Source organism: Chroicocephalus ridibundus, chromosome 3, assembly GCF_963924245.1.
Source record: "Chroicocephalus ridibundus chromosome 3, bChrRid1.1, whole genome shotgun sequence".
NCBI classification, from domain to species: Eukaryota; Metazoa; Chordata; class Aves; order Charadriiformes; family Laridae; genus Chroicocephalus; species Chroicocephalus ridibundus.
Window position 1 is genome coordinate 106,455,849 of NC_086286.1, and position 22,275 is coordinate 106,478,123.

At 40.2% G+C, this 22,275-nt stretch overlaps 1 protein-coding gene across 18 annotated transcripts in view; it reads right to left on the bottom strand.

Annotated features, from left to right (window-relative positions):
- DLGAP2 (DLG associated protein 2) overlaps window positions 1-22,275 on the bottom strand; it is a 475,732-nt gene that overhangs the window by 48,854 nt on the left and 404,603 nt on the right. For all 18 annotated transcript variants that reach the window (XM_063330365.1, XM_063330377.1, XM_063330363.1 and 15 more), the window contains 2 exons: window positions 14,298-14,445; window positions 10,425-10,644 (listed from right to left, as the gene is read on the bottom strand). In XM_063330365.1, coding sequence (XP_063186435.1) covers window positions 10,425-10,644; window positions 14,298-14,445 — 368 coding nt within the window. The remainder of the gene's footprint in view (window positions 1-10,424; window positions 10,645-14,297; window positions 14,446-22,275) is intronic.

The window sequence follows — 22,275 nt, forward strand, 5'->3', positions numbered from 1 at the left end:
ATTAAAAATAATTTAATACCTTTAAATCATTCTTTTAATCGACAAAGAGCTCCAAGTCTGGTCACAATCTCAGAGTACACTTTTGAGATTGGTAACAATATAGGCAACAGTCAAATTAAGAAATCATTTTACTCAAGATGCAGATGGACTCGTTATCGGTGTCAAAACCAGTGCTCAGAAGCTACTTGCAGGCTGCCAGCCCCACATTTAGGTGCAGCAAATGATGCTTCTGGGTTTTGAGCTCTCAACCCTGTAAGTCAGACCACGACGTTCTCAGTTACCCTTGTTTCCAGTGGGACCAGGATTTAATCTTTGGTTTCATCACATAATGCAATTTGAATAGGCCTGACTTTTACCTCAGATTTATAAAAGTTAGCTAGCTATACTATGCTATCATTGTAGACTATTTTTATAGGCAACAGAGAGAAATAGGGACGACCAGAGGACAAGTTCCTTCATAACGGATACCAATCCTAAAGGAGATAAATCACATTGCATTGAGTATAATAGGACATTAACGTGACTGCCTTTGACAGATACATTTTAGATATATGTATTAGGTGAGATGAATTTTTATGACTGAAATTTTTACATTTTTTTTTCCATTTGGGGGAAGGAGAGAAAGAAAGGAAATATATATATTTTTCTGGACACAGAACGGCCCAAAAGGTAAAGAAATTAATATAATGAATATAATGAATATAAAACTCATGACTCATTGATACTCTGTTCTCAGTCTCAGAAAGCCAAGTGATAGGTTACTCTCTCCAAACTCTGTATCTTCCCTAACCCTGTTTGGATGTCCTCTAGTTGCCCTTGAGAAATAGTAAGGAGCTACTTGGATTGCTCTGATATTTGTGGTTTCCAGTGTGTATACTTTAATGGACTATATATACTGAGACTAAACCTTACCCTTACAGTGAGTACAGAGTTTGTTGGTACGTACTGGGGTGCGATTAGGTGAGTGCAAGACACCTCAGTTTAGGTAGGTGTTGCGTCTCTGTTGGTGCACAATAGGATCATAGAATCATAGAATGGTTTGGGTTGGAAGGGACCTGAAAGATCATCTAGTTCCACCCCCGCTGCCATGGGCTGGGACACCTCTCACTGGACCAGGCTGCTCAAGTCCCCATCCAGCCTGGCCTTGAACACCTCCAGGGACGGGGCATTGACAACTTCCCTGGGCAACCTGTTCCAGTGACTCACCACCTTCCGTACACTGTATTCAGTTTGAGTCAAACTCACCTAAACATGGGTATCTAATACCTTTTCAGAGGTCCTAGGCTCTCCTGCCTAGCCTACAGCTGCTTGTCCAGGAGAACACAATTCTCTTGTAGGTCCCATGTGGATGTCTCAAATGGTAACAGCCAATTATCTTTGAACTAATATGAATTCATTGGCATGGGGATTTAGACAACTAGTTTGCATGAAAGCATCTATGTTTGGATGACTTATTCTGGAGGCAAACCCCACACTATTCAACCAACCTGTCTGGCCAAAGGCTGATTCTGTCTGGTTATGCCCTAGGAATGTCACCAATTTCACTATCTTTATTTTCTCCGACTCTCTGGAAAAAGTCTTTCAAGTACCTTTTAAGTATCAGGTTTACCAACTACTCTTCTAGGGTAGATCTGAGTCTGAATAAAATTCGTGACACAGAAATGGAGACTTAAGTACAAGCTTTTCTTGATGAAACTCCATTTCAAGGAACTGAAATTAGAGGATGAGAGTTACTGAGTGGCTGGCAGAGACATGTGAGCATCCCAAAGGTTTTTTATATAAACAAAGCAGAGGACTTTCTGCAAGTAAAACTAAAGGTAACTACAAAAGTTCTTTTCCAACTTCTGTACCGCTCCACTGAAACATAGATACAGCTTTATTTAAATAGCGAAGAACTTGCTTTCTCTCTACCTTCAGATGCCTCTGTTATTGGGAAGGATTTGGGTGCCAGCTGCCCAATAGTATTCTGTTCTCCTGGAAAAGGCAATTTTGCAAGTTAGAAATAATGTGCCCCAGGAGAAGTACATTTGTAAGTGGCAAGCATTAATCAAAATGTCCTCACCATGAGGCAGAACAGTAGCAAAAGCACCTGAACTTGCCTCCGTAAATCACGGAATCACGGAATCTTCAGAGTTGGAAGGGACCTCTAGAGATCATCTAGTCCAGCTCCCCTGCCAAAGCAGGATTGCCCAGAGCACATCCCTCAGGGCTGCATCCAGGCGGGTCTTGAAAATCTCCAGAGAAGGGGACTCCACAACCTCCCTGGGCAGCCTGTTCCAGTGCTTTGTCACCCTCACCGTAAAAAAGTTTTTCTGTGTATTTGAACGGAACCTCCTGTGTTCTAGCTTGTGCCCATTGCCCCTTGTCCTGTCACTGGGAACCATTGAAAAGAGCCTGGCTCCGTCCTCCTTAAACCCACCCTTTAGATACTTGTAAACATTAATCAGGTCCCCCCTCAACCTTCTCTTCTCCAGGCTAAAGAGTCCCAGCTCTTTCAGCCTTTCCTCATAAGGGAGGTGCTCCAGTCCCATAATCATCTTGGTTGCCCTACGCTGGACTCTCTCCAGTAGTTCCCTGTCCCTCTTGAACTGGGGAGCCCAAAACTGGACACAGTACTCCAGTTGTGGCCTCACCAGTGCAGAGTAGAGGGGGAGAATGACCTCCCTCGACCTACTGGCCACACTCTTCCCTGTGCAGCCCAGGATGCCATTGGCCTTCTTGGCGACAAGGGCACACTGCTGGCTCATGGATAATTTGCTGTCTACTAGGACCCCCAGGTCCTTCTCCTCAGAGCTGCTTCCCAGCATGTCCGCCCCTAACATATACTGGTGCTTGGCATTCTTCCTTCCCAGGTGCAGGACCCTACACTTGCTTTTGTTGAACCTCATTAGGTTCTTCTCTGCCCAGCTCTCCAGCCTGTCCAGGTCACGCTGGATGCCTGATAATACATTTTTGGAAGTAGTTTTACTATCCAATGTACATGCTAGAAGTAAAGCGGCCCCTATGGCAGTGAGACCTGAGCTGCTGTAAAGTTTATTTTGAAATGCAGCGCTCTTTCTTCACACACACCCTCTATCGGCCTCTGTGCCTTTGCTAGGACCCACAGGAGAGGAATTCCCCCGTGGCTGCTCACACAGTTTTTGGGAAGAATTATTTTATTGTAAAGAACCTAGAGCAGGGCACAGCTCACACCCCTGTTGTACTGAAAGCGTAACAAAGCTAGGGCCAGTTTGCCAGCAAGCAAACCTGGGTCAGCTTCACGAGAGTTATGCTTAGTTACATTAACTGATGGGCTGAGGCCCTGATGGATGAGCTATTACATGTGAGCTAGTAAAAAATAGTGTCAGAATGCAACAAAATGGTGTCTCTATACCCAGCACAGCAAACATTGTAGTTCCAGTGCACACGTCATCATTACGGCTCCTGACATATAGGCTTTCAACAAAAACCAGGACTGAATATATGCAGAGCTTCTGAGACGACTCCTTAGCAGTTGTTTTCATTCAATGAGAAACACAGAAGGAGAAGTGTTGGCAGGAGAGGGATCCTGCCTTCTTTTTTCACTACAAGTTTCAGGAAGTGCTCTGAGCTTCCAGGCTCACCCGTCCTGCACAGACCCACGCGAGGACAAAAGCCTCTGGCAATCTCAAGCTAAATCGCTGGGCTGAGATTTACCTCTGCCACTGTTAGCTTCTGTCATGTCAGGAAGGTTTCAAATACCTGAGCAGTGAATCACTTCCCTTGCATAACTTTTTATTTTATCTTTTTATTTTCTTTTTTTTTTTTCCTTCCTTATAATACGATACAGAAATGAAGCTGAGAAAGCTCTATGAAAACTGACCCCGCAGAACAGCTTTGAGGCCAAATTCTGTCAGGGAAGGGAGCATGGGTGTCCTTTTTAATAAAAAAAGAACCAGCTGTCTGGCAAATCTAATAGGTTACGGAGGAATTATGTCAAGCCCAGAACAGCAGGAGCAAGGGAGAAACACTCATTACACATTTTTTAAACTAACCATAGATGGAAGGCAGCGACTTCATTTTTATCTTTGCCTCTGCAGATCATCTGTACCAAGGAGAATGAGAATTATGAAAAGCTCCTGGCCACCGCTCCAACTGTTTTCATGCCTCATCAGCCTGAGGAGTCCACATGGCCAGGCAGCCCTGATTAGCACAGCCTTGCTCCGTCTCAGGGAATCCCAGGGTTATGAACAGTTGCAATGGTCCCTTGGCCATCCTCTGTTGAACTCCTCGAACCAAAGGGCTTGTGTCACCTTCATCCCAGTGACTCCCTTTGCCACTTCCACCATGTAGAGCTGCTATGAAACAGCAGTGTCAGCATAGCGGCAAAACTTCAATATATTTAAAAGAATTAAAGACTAATTATTCCCCCCAGCTATACCCAGAGCAATGAAAATGATGCGTGCGTATCCAAGTGCAGAACTGGGCTCATCGTCTGTTAGTATAGGATTTATTCTCACGGTATAGGCACACAAGTTGGCATAGCATCAAAGTATTAACTCAGGATCCCCAAGTGCTCCCACAGTTATATGGTATGTTTCCTGCAGAGAATCAGAGTGCCAGATAATTCCATGGAGCCCCAACAGTAATTAAACAAAGTCAATAGGCAAATTATAATTGAGAAAACAGCCTTCTATATCTTATTTGGACTTAAGGTTGTGTGGTTTTAAACATACCTGTTGTGGATACCACTGCTAGCTATTAATTAGCAATGGATACCAGTAAAAACCTTTAAGAGTCAGCATTTATTTCTATAGAGAGAACAGAAATTGTGTCGATGTTACTTCATGTATATCTTTTCCTCCATTTGCCTGGGTTTTCCTAGCCACAGTACATTGGATTAAGAAGATCCCAGCAGCCACCTGGATGAAGTACCTCATTCTTGAGAAAATAAAAGGAAATCACACATGTATTGATCATAAAATATTTTTCTTTTAGGAACTAAGGAGTGTGTTTTTCCAGTTTTTGTATTTATGTACCTCTACAAAATCCCCTCTGAGCCTTCTCTTCTCCAGGCTGAACAGTTGCAGCTCTCTTATCCTTTTGTCATGGGAGGGATGCTCAAGACTCTTTGTCTTCTTACTGACCCTTCACTGAACTCCACTAGCTCCACAGCACCATGACTTAAACTTTTGCCTTCCCTTCGTATCCTCATATCTTTGGAAAAAACAACCCAAAAGAAAAACTACCATCATTAGTGTTCAGATAGCAACCAGAGAATCAGTCCTTTTTGGGTCTGCAGGGATAGCTGTCCTACGGAACAGCACAACTTCTCAATGAAATATCACGTTCTCATGCCTTTATGTTTGTAGGTACAGGACCATGCAATCTATTTCCTGGCAATGAGAGTTTTGTGGCTGAATATCAAACATGCGCTCTAAAAATTCACCCTACGCAGCCCCTTATTTCAAAAATGGAAAGCTGAAAATAGCTTTAAGTCAGGAGAAAGGAAACCTGCAATTCCTCAGGCATTCTGAGCAATCGTATGAGCTGTAATTGAAAACTCCCTCATGCAATGTGACCTTGTTTGAATTAATTGGTTTTGGAATTAGTGCTCAATAGTTCAGTAAACGTGGAATTCTCTGAAGTTTACTCATTGCCAAGCAGACTCCTGCTGGCTGAGAAAAGTAAAATGGACAAAAGACAGTTCCCTACTTCTCATCTTTTTCAGTGGATTCTTTAGCAAGCACAAGTTTAGTAGAGCTACGGGCTACGAATTAGATAAAAGGAGGTCCATATACAACTGATCTGACAGGTTTGCATTATGCTACATTTTCTAGAAAAATAATGCAGTGTACTGGCCACTTAAGGCTAGTAACTATATCCCCTGAAATCAGCAGTGCTTCATGCTAAGCTTCTCTCAAAATCGGCTGGAAATCCCTGAAGTGGGAGAAGAGATCTTGGACTGATACTTAACATAGGACAGAAATCCAGGATGCCGTCCCGTGACTCAGTCCCCATTGTGCTGAAGTCCATAGTTAGGTGGCTTTTTTTGGGCCATTAATCCATTTATCAAAAAATACAGTTGTAGCCAAATAACTTGGGTTAGAGGAAAATGTGAAGTAGTTTTAAGAAACTGAAGAGGATGCTCCCTTTTGTTCATCAGCCTAAAAGCTGAAGAACTTAACTGAGGCCACTCGGTCCGTGCTTGTGGCTGGAGAAGGATTTTGTACTTCTGACTGGAGTGCTTCAGTTCCTCCTTATAGGATATTTAGTCTTTTCTGTTTCAGAAGTTTCTATTTGCATATAAAAGCAATATTCGATGAGCAGGTATCCCACCTGATGGGTGAGTGTCCTGATGGGTGGGCTAGAGCAGCAGTGTCTCTCTCAGTAAATATGAACGTGTTTTATGCGATGTATAATAATGCCATCAGGAGAAACTGAGTGTGCCCCCACATCTGAACACGTAATAACCTGGTGTTCAGGATATCCTGGATGGCCAAAGGTGCAAATATCAAAATGTTCTCAGCCTCAGAGGAGGGATTTTAACACGTTCTTCTGCTTCACAACAGACCATCCCAAGTGCTACCTCCAGTATGATTGCAACTCAGTATTTCTGCATTCTCAGTAAAGTAAAACAACATCAGCAGGAGAAAGTATGAGGAAACATCCTGAAATACTCTATAAGATATGAAGTCAGTCATATACAGGACTCTCTACATGTAAGAAAAATAAGTTGACCTTCTCTAGGCCTGCTCTAGGTGAACCTGCTTTGGCAGGGGGTTGGACTAGATGATGTCCGAAGGTGCCTTCCAACCTCCACCATTCTGTGATTCTGTGATTGTCAGGCAAGGGGGAAACAACCAGAGAGCAGTTAAGATCTGCCAGACATCCTTGTTGGTTATGTTTTCATAGTACAACCCAGTGTTGTGGCAGGGTATTTGAATTACTTTTCAGTAAGACAAGGTAGGTGTTGCAGGTGGGATTGCGTGTTACTGGGACACTGCTCCCAGCCTGCCGCACTCTGCTTCCCAACAGGACTACACATCCATGGCTCACCATGCACCGAGCTGGTCGTGGCACAGCTCCAGCACCTCTGGTAGCTTCCATACCTCCCCACGGCACTCCGCTACGCTACCCATATACATGCAGATACACTGAGACAATAGGGAACTGAGCTGGTACTACCTGGAAAAGTGTCCCAGATTTTATGAACTCTTCCTGAAAAATGAAGCATTGTTCGCAAGAGTAGCAAAGACGTATGGCAGTAGCAGTTAGGATGACTGCTGCACTCTGTGCCTTCCCATTCAGGAAATTACATGTTGTCTGGGATGGAGGGACAAGGTGGGAGGCAGCAGCAGCTGGAGCTGTATTTTCTCAGCTGCGCATCTGACAGCTGCAGCTGGATACAGTTCAGAGTCAGAAAGCACACGCTGTCATTCAGGGCTTTTAACATGAAGTATTTTGTACTGGGTTCATTATCTCTTTACAAAAATGAAACGGGATGGATAGAAATGCCCAAACCATAATGAAATATGAGTCTTAGCAGGGGTCACACAGAGTCCAGGTCTAGCTTCCAGTGTGCCAGCAATGCTGGCTGCCTCCTCTGCACTGTCACTTGTCTCATTCCTTGACACCTGGGACAACAGGCAGTGCCCTATGTCTTGTCACCCAGTCTCCATCAGAGGTGGAGAAGCCTGGTTCCACAAATAATCAAACTATGTGGGTCCATGCAAAAGTTATGTGTTCATTAGTACCATAGATATTCCCAATGAACCACAGGGCTTTCTCTCCAAAGTCGTATACATTTAAGAAGAGCCAGTCTCTGGTAGTTCTTTTCCCATCTATTAGAAAACCCTGTTAACAGAGTCCATTAATGATGTCTACATAATATTCATTATAGTGGAAACCTTCCTACCTTCTGAAAGCTGTTAATGCATCTAGGAACATTTTAGGAAACCGCATGCTGTAAATATATCGTCCGTCTTTTGTAATTGAATTCATAGATCAAATATTGCATTTTTTATTTTAGATTTACATTTTTAGTTACATGAATTAATTTTTAGCTAAGCCTGTGTGTTATGATTTAATTGCTTTACAACATCGATAAGAGGCAGTCATGACCTATATCACTAAAATTTCAAGTAATAATTAAATTGCAATGGCTGTTAATTTTCTAAGAAATTGCCTTAGTTTCTTTGCCAAGAAGAGTTTGTTACAGCAGAAGAAAAAAGGACTTAATGTAATGTAATTTTCCTAAGAATTCAAAAGGACTGAATTGGAACTGAAGGCTGATGTAAAACTTTGACCTTTCTGACATTTATTTGAATGAAGCCCGTATAAATGTCAAATATCTGCCAACACCATTTCCACATTTCAGGCAACCGCTTCTTTTACAATTTTCAGAGAGAGCTTGGGAAGTAAGATTTTTATTATTTTTTTTTAATTATAGTAATGATAGGAAATGAAGCATTTCCCTCCAAAGTGACAGGGGCTGAAGAGAGAAATATGGAAGAGTTACCCCTAGGATTTTAAAGACAGGAACTTATTTGGCAACTGAAATTTTCAATTAGCAGTGAATCACACAATCCTTACTCTTCCTGTAAAACAGATAAATATTTCTAAGTTGAATATTTATCTCACATAGAAGTTGAGGACAAATTTGCTCGGTGGTATAGAGATAATAGTTTGAGAACAGAACCACACTCAGAACTGTACGCAGTCCATAGGCTTGGAAACAGCTTTGGCTGAGAAAAACACCTCAAATGATCTTTTTTCTCCACAATGTCAATATCACCTCACCACAACAAAGCAGAAAGATTACATATTTGGGCAAGAAAACCTATCTGATAAATCATATCGGAGATGAGGGAGATGCCATGTGTGAAACAAAGGGTAAAGTTTTTAAACCCACAGTATTTAACCAGCAGACTGCTAACCAATGCAAAACATTGTTCAGAAGTATGAAAACACTGGGATGCAAACATATTTACTGCCTAATCTGGTTATTTTCCCAAACATATTCTATTATTCTGCTTTGTAGCTCTAGCGAATTTAAAACAAATTCCTTAGAGTGAGAATTTTGGGTTTATCTAGCACATAAACTCAAGACAGCTTAGGTTAAACCCAATCAACTTTGTAGCCAAAGTAATTCCTGAAAGTATTCCCATTCAGTACTCGGAGTCAGACACCAAAACAGATATTTAGTTGTGTCTTTTGTCATGGAAGTTTCTTCATAATAATCACACAGTACTATATGACAAAGATGAAAATTAGTCTCTAGGGTAGCAATAAAATCTCATTTTATATCACGATAGCATTTCTATTAAACAAAGGACAGAAACATCCCTAGAGGTGGCACTGTAAGCCACAACTTCTAGTTTTACACAAAGTTATATATAGCAATTAAAATACTACGCTTAAGATAAAATAACATTTTATGCTACTTCTGGAATGCAAATTTGTGTTATTCAGCCTCAGCTTACTTCCTCTCTAAGCTCCCACTGTTCTGTTATACAACAGATGTGTCAAGCAAATAATTTAAAAAGTATTTTTGCATGATATATTTTGAGTTCTATTTTTACCTTTTGTAGACAGGAAGCCCGCACTGCAATTTAATAGTATGTGGCAAGGACAATATCATAATTAGGAACTGACATTAACATATTTGGAAACATAAAAGTGAATTTGGATCACTTAACAAAGAATATATATTTGTTGTAGATTTCATTTTAATTATTTAACTACCATCTGTGCAATCTTTTCTCTACCAATACTAGATGCTAATATCCTAAAATGAATAAAGCTATCATCTTTGCTAAGCAACTAAGAAGAGAAAAAAAGTTGCCAGAAGAATGTTAGAAGATCCTAAAAGCGAATGGTATAACAATGAATGCTAATGGCTACTGATGAGTAATAGCAGATGTCTGAAGCTTGCCATAATGTTTATGATTCAGTGTATTGATACAACTGGTTACACCTTTTCTACAAGTAAGTAACTAATTCCCTGCCAAGTTAATTGCCTGTAAGCGTTCAGACCAAATATTTAAAATCTTGCTTCTCTTTTTCTTTCGGTACTTTGAGGACCTAAATTAAAATCAGTGCAACTGATATCATTTAGAAGATCAATCACTTGATAGACAAAAATACGGAAATTTCTACCAATATCAATTTTTGAAAAATATCATTTGCACTCGCGTTTTTCTTTTTGCACCTGGATAACTGTATGTATGGGAAATGGAGGTCAAAAGTCCAGGTCCATTATATTATGCTTGCAGGATTTTCCCCAGATGGAGCTTATTGCAAGCTGTAGCCACAACGGTACAGTATTACAAAGCTAAGAACACAGTTATCAAATATTATCACTACACACGGGAATTGTTTCCAGTGTCAAGCATCCTTTTACAAAACAAGACGACACATTTTTACATGCAGAATAGTGGAAGGGTCAGTGTAGATTTGCTTACCTGTGGTTGACCTGATAGTTGAGGTGATGTTGGAAGATGCCATCGCAGGTATACATTCATCATCTTGGGAATAGCCTGCCTGAATGGCACGCAAGTAACTGTGGCTTCTTGTTCGGAAACATCCAGGGAGGTCAAGGGCATCCATTGCCTGAGCTTCAACTTCACTAAACACTGATTCACACACCGATTCAAATTGCCCATTAACCTCTGCTTCACTCATCTGAATAAACAACAACAATGCATTTGATTTTTGACTTGCTTTTTTGTGATCATCACGGCCTCAACATCTCAAATGGACACCTGTACATTGATGAAGAACTGTTTTAGCAAATAGTTAAAATGTAGTAATCCCTTCTGATCACATTCACATTTTTTTAAACTTACATCAGTTGTTTATATGTATATAATAAGTACATCACACATGCCATACAATTAATTTTACATTTAATATCTTTGGGCATATTCAGAGGATTGCAAATACATGATTTAATGGTAATCAACAAGATCACTCTGCACTGATAGAAATCCATTTTCTGTCAGGATAGGAGAAGAGAAAACAGCTACACTAATATTAGCCCTCAAAAGGTGAGGTGGATTGGCTGGGTTCCTCGCTTATCAGCAAAGTTCCTACTCATGTGGACATTTAGCCTGCGTGGTAGGTTGTTATCTTCCTTTCACTGTAAAGGGGCTCAAGGAAGTATCTCATACTTGAAGACATGTAAGTTCAGAGGAGGTGATGCTTCTGAAAGGTTTGAGAAATATTGCATCCAGAGTTGTGTCCAGTGAAGCACGTGAAAGAATAACCGTTGTCTCAAATAGAGTGAAAAGTGGTCAGGTGAGAAAGTAATGTTTTGACCACCTTTACCTAAGAAGCGCCCTAAACCAAACTCATTCCCTTCTTAACTGGGTTAGCCATTCCACTACCACGGAAAAACAGTGGAGATGCAGCCACTACTGCTGCCTCTTCTTCAGCAGCATTATTTTAAGCCTGAGACGTCTGCCACCAGGTGTGCTGAGGAGCCCTGCCTGTCAGAGCACCCTAGATGTGCCTACCTGCATCACCTACCAGGTTGGCCCCTTGGGGGATTTCAGCATCACCCTCCAGCTCCCCACAGGGCTTGGGCAGGAGCCAGCATCTACCTGCTGACCCTGTCCTGCAGGTTGGGCACGACACAAAACTGTAGATTTTTAGATTGCTTCACGATAAAAAAGGTTTCGGCAGGCTGGCCAAGCCTAGAGAACCTCTGGGTAGGGAACTGTGAATTGCAGTTTTGAAAATGGGTGCCTAAATTCTACCTAGATAATTCTTAACAGGTTCTCTGAAGTCAACCCTAACTACCTGTAAATGTAACCAAATAATTCAAAATTATATTTATCCAAAATCAGGTAGGAAGTTAACATTGTATGGACAATACATGTCATTCTGATACGTCCTCCTAATAATAATTTATTTAAAAAGAGAGTGCTAGAAGTCAGAATCAGTATAAATACCAAGTTAAATTCATAGCTTCACTAAACAGCACATCCAGTTGATACCACTTTTTTTATACGTCTGCTGAGTGCATTTTTCATTATTACTGTTCCTAGTACATTATTCATTATGGAAACAGAGTGAGTGCAAATGTTGCAAATGTTTTAGGATTTTGATTAAGTAAATGGAAATTTCATACGGAACTTCTGATGATAATGAATAACTGATATTTTAATTTCATGTAAGACATTTTGGCTACTAAATATCTTCTGAAATAAATTACATTACCCTTCATGAAATTTGCTTCTAATAAAGTTAAGTAGACTAATGCAATCTCGAAAAGATTAAAAAAAATATTTTAGGCTGAAATATTTTGCATACATCATTGATCAGGAAATTTATGGTAATGTAGTCCATAAACAATTTAAGTCCTAACCACTTCTTTCAAACTAAGGTCATTGACAATAGAAAAATAAAATTTTTAAAACTTAAATTAAAATAAAAACCATGGAAACCAGCATCTTTCTTGACTTCACCCTTGGTCAAGAGTGAGAAAGGAAGGATTTCACACACCAAAAAAAGGCATTAACAATATCACAGATCATACAAAATGCTATTATGTAAATGGACCAAGAAGATGATGGCCTCATGGAAAAAGAAAAGGGAACAGCAAAGTTCAGAACTTGTTATTTTAATACATTTACTCAGTGTATTATCTATTAAATGCATTTATTACTGGTGTGGAAAGAGCTGGACTGTGAGGTAGGAAGTATGTGGTTGACACAAAATGACGTAGGTTAGTGAAGACTGAAAAAGAAAGTAAGGAACTACGTCCAGCAGGTTTAGTTAATCTGGCCAATTGAGCAATCTACCTGCAAATGAAATCTATTGTGGACATCTTTCCAGGTAATGCACATTGGAATGAAGAATTTTAACCACTGCTGAAACCAATTAGTCATTATGGACAACTCAGTGAACATCTCCATGCACAGACGTGGTCAAAGAGGCAGAAGGTGTTAGAATAGTTCTATATTACAGCATTGTTAGGTGACAGCAAACAACACTCGCTTTGAATGCAGGATCTAATTCTTGTGAAACTTTCTCAAAACCAGAGTGTAATAAAAATATAAAATAATCGAACCAGGGTAATGGCAAACCAAGGCATGAGAACGATGGGGACAGGTTTCACAAGGGAGCTATATAAAATAATGAAAGGTTCAGAAAATGACTGACTTTAATTCTGATGTGTGCTATACAAGATTGTACTTCATTTACCCCACATAAATTAAGGAATTTGACCGAAGGGCATTAGTCAGGCAACTAGTCCCTCCCAACTCTCTCCAGTCAGCGGAGACCGACAAGCATTTCCAGAGGGCTCTCAGCCCACTTGGGATGTGCATTGTCCTGGAAGAAACTCTTTCACTCCATTAACTACAGAGGAAGCTTTAGTTGTTGCCTCAGTTAAAAGCCTCAAGTTAGATGAGTTGAATCCAGGCCTGAACAGCCATGCAATAGAAATTCAATGTGAGTGAATATAAAATTGCTTTAAAAAGACTGTGTTTTTAGCATAACCATTGTATATAATTAGCTACTATACCCTTAGGTGTCTCACTAAATGGTCAAGGAAAAATAAAGTAACACATGTCTGAGAAAAGGGCAGGGCCCACCTGTCATGAAGCAACACAGTGAAGAAATGTCAGGACCAGTGAACATTACATAAGATTTCCAACGTTTCTAAAGTCCTCTGCTAAACAGAACATGCACATACTTCATACGGCTGCTTGCACTTCAGGCCTGATTCAGATCTGACTTCAACATGAATTAGTACTAACTAACCAACATAAAACCAACAGGGTGGAAAAATGTCTCTTTTCCGAAGTCCCCACACGTAGAATAATTGATGGGACTTCTTCTTTCACCCAAGAAGAGTGAGGGATTGAGTTCAGAGATGAATCACTGCTCCTTTGGAGCATAATTATTTCAATCTATATCGTAATCTGGCAACCCACATTTACTGAAGTCAGAGTAGATATTTTCAGAGGATGCGTATTGTAGGAGTGTGCCCCCTATGCTCAGTCTGAATCTTCTTCACATTTAAATATTTAATACAGACTGAAAATGAAAATACCAGTATTTAGAATTTTAATGAACAATTAAATGGAAAATATTATGTGTGATAGTGTCCCTTTGCTTCTAGCATTCAGTATTTTTCTTGAAATTTTGAACAAGGGTTACATTTCTTAGAACTGAGTTACTTTGACAATTCACATCCTCAGTTTGATATTAATTTAAAAAAACAAAAAACAAAAACCACAAAAAAACCCAACCTAAAACCATCCACCAGTAACAACTCTGGCATCTGTGATTAACCTATAAGAAAAGTTATAACAAGAATTTCCCACCTGACTAACACAGCTGGCCTGACTGAGCGTGCTCACTGCTCTCATATAGCTCTGATTCCTTGAGCGAAACTTTGGGGAATTGTAGTTTGCAGAGGGATCCAGGTTGTGACCCCCAGGCACGTCACTTGCAGTTTGAAGGTAGCTCTGACTACAAAGGAAAGAGGAAGAAAAAAGGAGAGGGTGTGAAACTACAGATGGAATCAATTAGGACACTAAAGACAGTAATTTGTATGAGACTCACAAATCCATTCCCCAGGGTCCAAATCTCGCTCTCTATAAAGCATCATAGATCTGTTGTAGTCAAACGCACAAGCAGAGAATCTGTCTGCAGTTCTGCTGCCTAGATGACATAAATTTTTAAGTCTTTGCTGTATTTAAACATCATCAGTCCTCCTGGCTATTGATATGGAATTTTACTAAAAGAGAATGTCTAGGTCAACAGGAACAAGAACCAGAGCTAAAGCACAAACCAAAGTAACTAACAATCTTTCTTCATAGATAAAATCTGCCACTTGTCATCTGGTTTTCATCAGGGTATTAGGCATCGAGACCTTTTATCTTCAAAGGACTGATATATTTTTGCAAAAGATCAAAATATCCCATGTTAAGCTAAAAATATAGATTAACAAGGTGCTCAGAGCAACAGCACAAAGCTCTAGAAATGCTTTGCTTGCAACACATCTCCCACTTTGGAGGACTGGGATCTTAACACCACACTGAGCCCCTTTCGGTATGCTTTCACTACAAGGGTATGTTAGTCTTCACGTTTTATGTTAACCATATTGATTATCATTCCAGGAAAATAAATAAGCCTAACAAAAGAACAGTACTTTGCTTTGAATACAAAATTTTAAAAAATGAAAGTCGCAAACAAAGTTTACCAGAGTTCTCAGAACCTCTGAAAATCAGATTTTAGAAGGCACGTGACGCTCATCCCTAGACATAATTAATAATAAATTAATGTTTTGGAAAATATTGGGGTTTGTGTGGTAAACAGGCAGGTTTTATATTTATTCCTTAAAGGTAGCTTTAACAAAAACATAGTTTCTGGGAACAATAGATTTGTGCCAGTTGAATGTCTGTCCATATTGGCAATACGGTTATTTCAAGCTGAGCCGGCAGAATTACTCAGTCCAGCAGTGGCTGTGACACAAGCCCAGGCTGTCGGGAATTTCCCTGTGAAGGGGAAGGTTCCTCCCTGGAAGGACCAGATCACTCAGTGAATGAGAAAGCCACAGGTTCAATGCCTGGTGCAAAATGAGGCACAAACCAGGACCTTGTTTCTTAGACCATATATATCAAACGCTGAGCATGACCATAAGGCTGGTGCTTGAGGAAGGACTCAGCCTTTCTCACTAAGTGGACACAACCCGAGTTTGGGCTGGATGCAATCCCCGAGGAGCACGTGGGGAGGAATCTCAGACCTTTTATCATGGCTCTGACCAGAGCGGCAAATTGTGTTGAGCTCCATCTCCCTGTGTGGCCGTGTCGTTTGATGTTGGACATGTGATGACCCAGGGTTCCCTCACATCACCAGCTGCAAGAACAGATGGGATTTTATAGACCCTCCCCCGACCTTATACTTGGGAGATCCGTTCTCAAGCGCTTCCATGTGTTCTCCCTGACTTGGCCATCTCAGGGTCAACGCAGACACAGCCTTGCTTCCTCAACAGCATCTACCAATGGCTGGGCTATCTGCTCCTCTGAGACAGGCGGCCTTCTTCTTCTCCAGTAAAAAAGGCCAAGTTTTGTGTTCATCTTGGTACAAGGCAGGCATTTTTCTGAATTCTTAAGAAGTTTCCCGGGAGTAAAAGCACTTTTTTCTTCCTGTCTTTATTCAGTGCCTTCTATGGAATACCTCTGTAACCTCACAGCAGAGGTAATCTATGTAGAAACTATGCTAAAACTGCTAAAACCGAAACGCAAATCTATGAGATTGATGCAGGCATATGATGAGAGGTTAATTAAGTCATTACGGTCAAAGTGGTTTGCAGATTATCATATCTGTCTGATAGTGGCTCTAATTTGGTTTCAGATGATGAAAACAACCATAGCAGCATTTTTTTGTTCCCATAGGTATGAAGATAAGTATAATAGATTAGGCGAAGTGGTGTAGAACCTCCCCATCTATATCAGTTGCTGGATGTAACTAAACCTCCTTTCCTCTCTAGGCAGCAGGCTGATGACTGTCACCTGCTTTGTGTCATGCTGATTCTTTGCACATGCTTTACTAAATCTGTCTGGTATTGTTAATTTAGTATTTTTCAAAACAGATGAGTCCCCTCTGGACCTTCTGCTTGTCATCAGGTGGCAAATCTGGGATTCTGAGTTCAGAGACAGTTTGCAAAAGAGCTGTTTCAGGTTTCTTCATTAAAACACGGGCCACGTTAAGAAAAGATAGAAGCTACAGAATGAAACTATAAATTATTAATTATTTTATAAACAACTTAAAAATTAATTACTTTAAACTGGCTCCTAATAACTGTCTCCTTTGCTAAGTAATGCTCAACAACCTAGTATTTCATCATGCACATACCGGTTCCTTGTGAGGTATTGCTATCATTAAATACAACCAACAATTTCTACAGCAATAATTTATTAGGGGAAGAAGCTTGTTATTCCATGGTACTGTTAAGCAGCTGAATTCTGATGGATGTGTTTGGACATTACCTGATAGTTAAATAATTTTTCATTTATCTGACAAGAGGAATTGATTCATAGGACTGTAGCAAAAATAAATGTTACATATATTAGGTTGTAAAAGCAATTTCACATCCATTTGATTAATACTCTGAAATTTTTCTGATAAAAAGAAAAGATTAGTTTTAATTTCTAAGATATAGACTCAAAGTTGTCTTCTAGGATAAACGTGTCAATGCATGGTAAAAATGATGACCTTGCTATAAACATGATCTAGACCAAAATGCCATAGATCCAAAAGTTACATGGGGAAGTTGCTCTCAAATGTTGTAATCTATTGCTCAAGGAACTTTCAGGCTTGTCAACAACGCTACAAAACACACACCAAATGTGACAGTGGTAAATGCTGGCTTTTTAGGAACATCCACTCCATCTATAAGCTTAGGAACAAAATTCTTGACCATTTCCAAAACACCACAGCTCTATCACTTTGATAAAAGAAAAGAATTTTCTTTTTTGCTCTGTAGTAGATGATCTTATACCTCAGCCGATTACTGAAGAAGGGCAAGACCAGCACGAGCCCACAAGATGGTTTGACAGTTCATTTCCAAGGCCACAAACCCAAACATTAACATCGAGGAGGTGACTCTAAAGTTCAGTACTATGGAAAAGGAGGAAGAGAATGAGACTAACAGGAAAAAATAAATTGGTATGTCAGTTCTCTTTCCATTTGCTTTTCCAAAGAGACAAGGTCTTAGGAATAGATTCCCCTTTAAAAGCTTTTTTGCCATCAAAAAAGGTTGCTTTGCCTTTTTCATTGGCTTCAGAGGAAGTCCAGGGCAGCTAGGAAGAGGTCTTAAATTTGAGATACTTCTCATCTCAGCTGCAAGCAAGACTCAAAGCCTAGAGAAAAATTTCGGGAATAAGATAGTTCCATGTAATGACCTTGCAGCTCTTGAGAATGCTGCTTTAGGACTCCCAGTGAAGATAGCTAAATTTGCAACAGCGCTTTCAATGCTCAGCAGATTGCCTTAGTGTATTCGGGGAGGAAAAATACTGTTCTATAAGCACATAAAGTGACCTATAGCATGGCATGCTTATCTGGGACAGTATATCTGATAGCATATCGGGGATAGCATGTCAGCCTGATTTAGGGTGAACGGGAAAAAGGTTAGGCTGCATATTCCAACAGCAAAAATTAGGTAGAGAATAAGGGATGAGGCAGCAGTCCAAAAAACAGTTCCTGCTTAGCAGTTTTTAAGAGTCTTGCATCGCAGCCTCGCTTTTCTTGCATTCCTCTAGTCTGCAGAAACTCAGAATATGAGATCCAAATCTCATACTCCCTGCTGCTCCTATCTGAAAGCTGCCCCTTCCTCCAGCCCCAGAACTTGCATTTACTGAAACGCCAAAGTACAGGTCTCCTTCATTCTTGACCAACCCAGATCCTAGTCCTTACTGCTCCCTAGAACCCTCTTAATTCCCAGCTCACAGTTGTCCCGCTCAAGATCTTCCAAAACATCATCAGAGAAGCCAGCACTGGGCCACTTATCCTACTTCTGTCCTCTGCAGATTTCAAAAGTTCCCTTAACACCCCTATCCACCAGCGGAGTCCAGCTCACCCCCGCTACAGCCACCTAATCTTACTCCCTCCCTGGGAAGTAAGCTGGCTTTCACAAAAGCCTTTTTGTACGAACTAACTGTTCTTGCCCACACCTCACCAAGAATGAAATTTAAGAGCAGAATGGGGGAAAACAACTGCTGGAAAATACCTGTTACTTAAGCCCTAGAAGCAACAAGATGTGTTTAAAAAATTATAGAAAAGTAAAACAAAACAAGGACAATTGTTTGACTGCAGAACACAAATTTCCTTCTGCATTTTGCCACATCTTGTAGCCACCCTTAACTCAGTACAGTGAAAACATACGAGGAAGTTTAAGTTTACTTATATTGTAACCAAAAAGCATTAGATAAGATTTGTCAAGAGATTTCAGGAGATGGAAGAGCACATCTACATCTCCTTATCTTTTCCTCACTTACGCCATTGTAATAGAAGACTTGTAAAACTAGAAAGCTATTTAGAACACGTTTTAATGAAAAGAATAATCACGTAAGCTAATCCGATAGCTGCAATCAAGCATTAACTAAAGATAAGGGAAGGACTCTTGTTTCCTCATCTTTAGCCATCTATTATTTAGCCATCTATTTCCTCCTCTATTAACTGTGTATTTTCAAAAGAAGTCAGATGCTTACTTTAGCTTATAGACAGTAAATAGCTAACTTTTAGGGTGGTTTTTTTCCTGCATTCTATTGTTTTATGTAACATTTGGCAGGTTTATATGACCATGGATAGTGTCTGAGGCAGCCCAAAGGTTTCAGCATCTAGAGCTGGGGGATTTGTGTCATTCCCGCTGCGGTCTGTTACCACAGCACCTGGCACAACTCACTCGAAGTCTATCACTTTGTGCAGCACTCAGCCCATGCTTTGTCCTCACTGAGTTCAGATCCTGATGAACACCGAGGACGTGTTTCCTGAAGCCACTTGTCATTGCTGTATGACGAGTATTACTGCAAGCTAGAATTACAACACGCAGTACTGCACCGTGACTTATGCAACCGCTGCAGAAGACAAATCTTTTTGTCACTTGGTGAAAAGATATGTATGATAGTAAAGCAACACGGATTCACTTTTAGGGCACCTCGAAATGTGAGATTTAGAGGCTGACATGGTTTTACAGCTTATAGCTAAGCCGTGGTCAAAACAAAACAAAACAAAGAAACTCCCTAACTTCTCCCTACAAACTCAGCTTCCTGAGCAGCAGTCAACACTAGTGGGAACATGAGGTGTATGACTCCGGAGAAAGGGATCTCTGTCACACTGCTTTTTTTTTTTCCCCTGTCTGTATTTTATTTTCTAATAAGTGATTGATATCATATACTTGGTCGTAAAGCTAATACCTTTGCTCAGAAAAGTATGAACATGATGCCAACAACGCAGTAAATGTCATATGCTTGTCAAGGTCATTCTTTGATCTACTCACATTCAAAATAGCAAACACTCCCCAGAGTACCTGTTCTTTGTCAAATGTTCAGCCACCAGTGCACCCTGGGTCAAGAAGGTACCAAAAGTGAATTTAAATCTTCCTAGGCCTCTAAAAGTTGCAGCAAGAAAGTCACCTTCTGCCTCTGAATAGGTCTATCAGGTTTATTAAGGGAGCACCAGATACAAAGAAAGTCCATTTTCCATCAAATTAATTTTTGGAATTGTAATATTCTAAAGTTGTACATTTTATTTCCATGATCATGCCTGCATTTGTCCAAAAATCTCTGAATGAATAGGAACATTAAAGAAAGTACAATCACTTCTGTTTAAATCAGTATATGCAATTCAGAAGTATCATTCTGGGACAAAAAGATAAAAATGGTAAAAGAATTCATCTTGGGCACCTAAAAGGGAGGTGCATTAGGATTAGCACGGTAGCATAAGTTATCAAACCCTATTTTATTGAGAGATTTGCATTTCAATGGATATTCATTTCTCTATCTGGATCTATCTTAACTATGTCTTTGTAGGTACATGAAATAACTCATCGACCAGAATCTAATGATTAAGCTTAGCTCGCGGTGCCATTGTACAGCAGCTGCAAGTCATACTGTGTCTCTGCGGATCCCTGCTGAAGTCAATAGAGCTCTGCAAAGGGGCACAGATGTGCCTGCGTGCAGCCCATTGGAGAACTCGGAGTATCGACATTAAGTCTCATTCTCCCTTCGGAATAGCGCAGTTAGTCTGGGTCTTTGAAAAAACTGAAAGTACACATAAATCTGGTGAATTTATCTGTAGCGAAGAATTTCTTTTCCAGTCTTTGCCAGACTGGAGCTTCTCTTTGATCAGTGATAGATAGGAGAATTTGGGCCAAATTAAATTTTTAAGATGCCTATATTTTTCATCATTGACCCATAGCCTTTTTTTAAAAAGGCGCCTGAAAGATATTGAATGTTTGATTGATTACAGGAATATGTTGGGAAAGAGGTGGAGACTGCTTTTTCCATCCTTATGAAATGCCTACTAATCACTGGTAGGAGAGAACCTTTCTCCTCGCTAAGTATTTAGGGATTTTGTGCAAAATGACCCAGAAGAGAGTGAGGGGAAGTCACCCAGAATAGTTAAACAGTCTGGTGGTTTGATCACTCCTTGCAAAGATACAGAGGATGTAGGCTCAATCAAGCCTGTACTCCAAATCATGCAGAATGTGCATGTAATACAAAAAGTCTGGTGTGGGAAATCTACACTCAGAGCTATTGTTTGGAAGAGGTGACAGATGTGCACATACAGCTAATCCTAAAAGTCTTGTTCCAATATCCTATTTTGAGCTTGCCCTGGAGAGCAGGGAGCGAACTGGTCAGCAACAACAAAACTCAGGCAGATGTTATGGCAAAAACTTAGAGGCATTTAAAGCATCATGTAGCAGTTCAGCAAATGGATCTGAGGATCCAAGCAGAACTCAGATACTGGATATATGTTCCTAAATCCCTTTATGGAATTGAAATATTCATCATTTTCTTCAGGAAGCAATCTCACTTTTTTTTTTTCTTTTACTTGCTTTTGGTACATATACATGTACACATGCAAAAAAATCGTAATTAGGCAAAACAATGTAGACTACAGACCATCAGGACTCAGAAAAGCATCTGAACATGAGCTTGATTTAAACATACAAGAAAGTCCATTAAAGCCAATAGGTCTTAAGCAAATAAGTGAACTTCTCATGCTGAAGTTGAAGAAAAAATGACACTACATAATTCCTGGAGAAAAAATACAGTTGAACTGGGAGAAGTGAAAATTTATACATTATTTCTGCTTTTTAATCAAAAGCACCTTAATTTTCAAATCCTTGCTGAAAGAAGTGTTTCTACACGCAGACTTTATAGTCTCACTTAGTTTTTATTAAAAACTAAACAAATGAGAAAAGCAGCTCTTGATCCTTTTCAAATAACAAGTAACATACTTGTTGAAAGCAGAGCGAGTAAGTACCAGAAACCAGAAACATATCTTCTCTCGGATCTCAGTATTTGTGCTTGTGAGACTGGCCTGAATCTTGCTGCATTTTCACCTCAATCCATCACATAATTGCATCTTTCTGACAGAAGCCTGCTTTATTCCCGAGAAGACTCTGCACTCTCTTCAGAGCCTAAGGATCCCCTTTCCATCCCTAATCCAGGGTGATACGTTTCAGCCCTACAACATCAAGCTGGGATTCGCTACAATGAGGCAGGACATCTGGGCTCAATCTCTCCCCGGGTTTCACACTACGGTACTTCTAAGAGAACAAGGTACCTAACA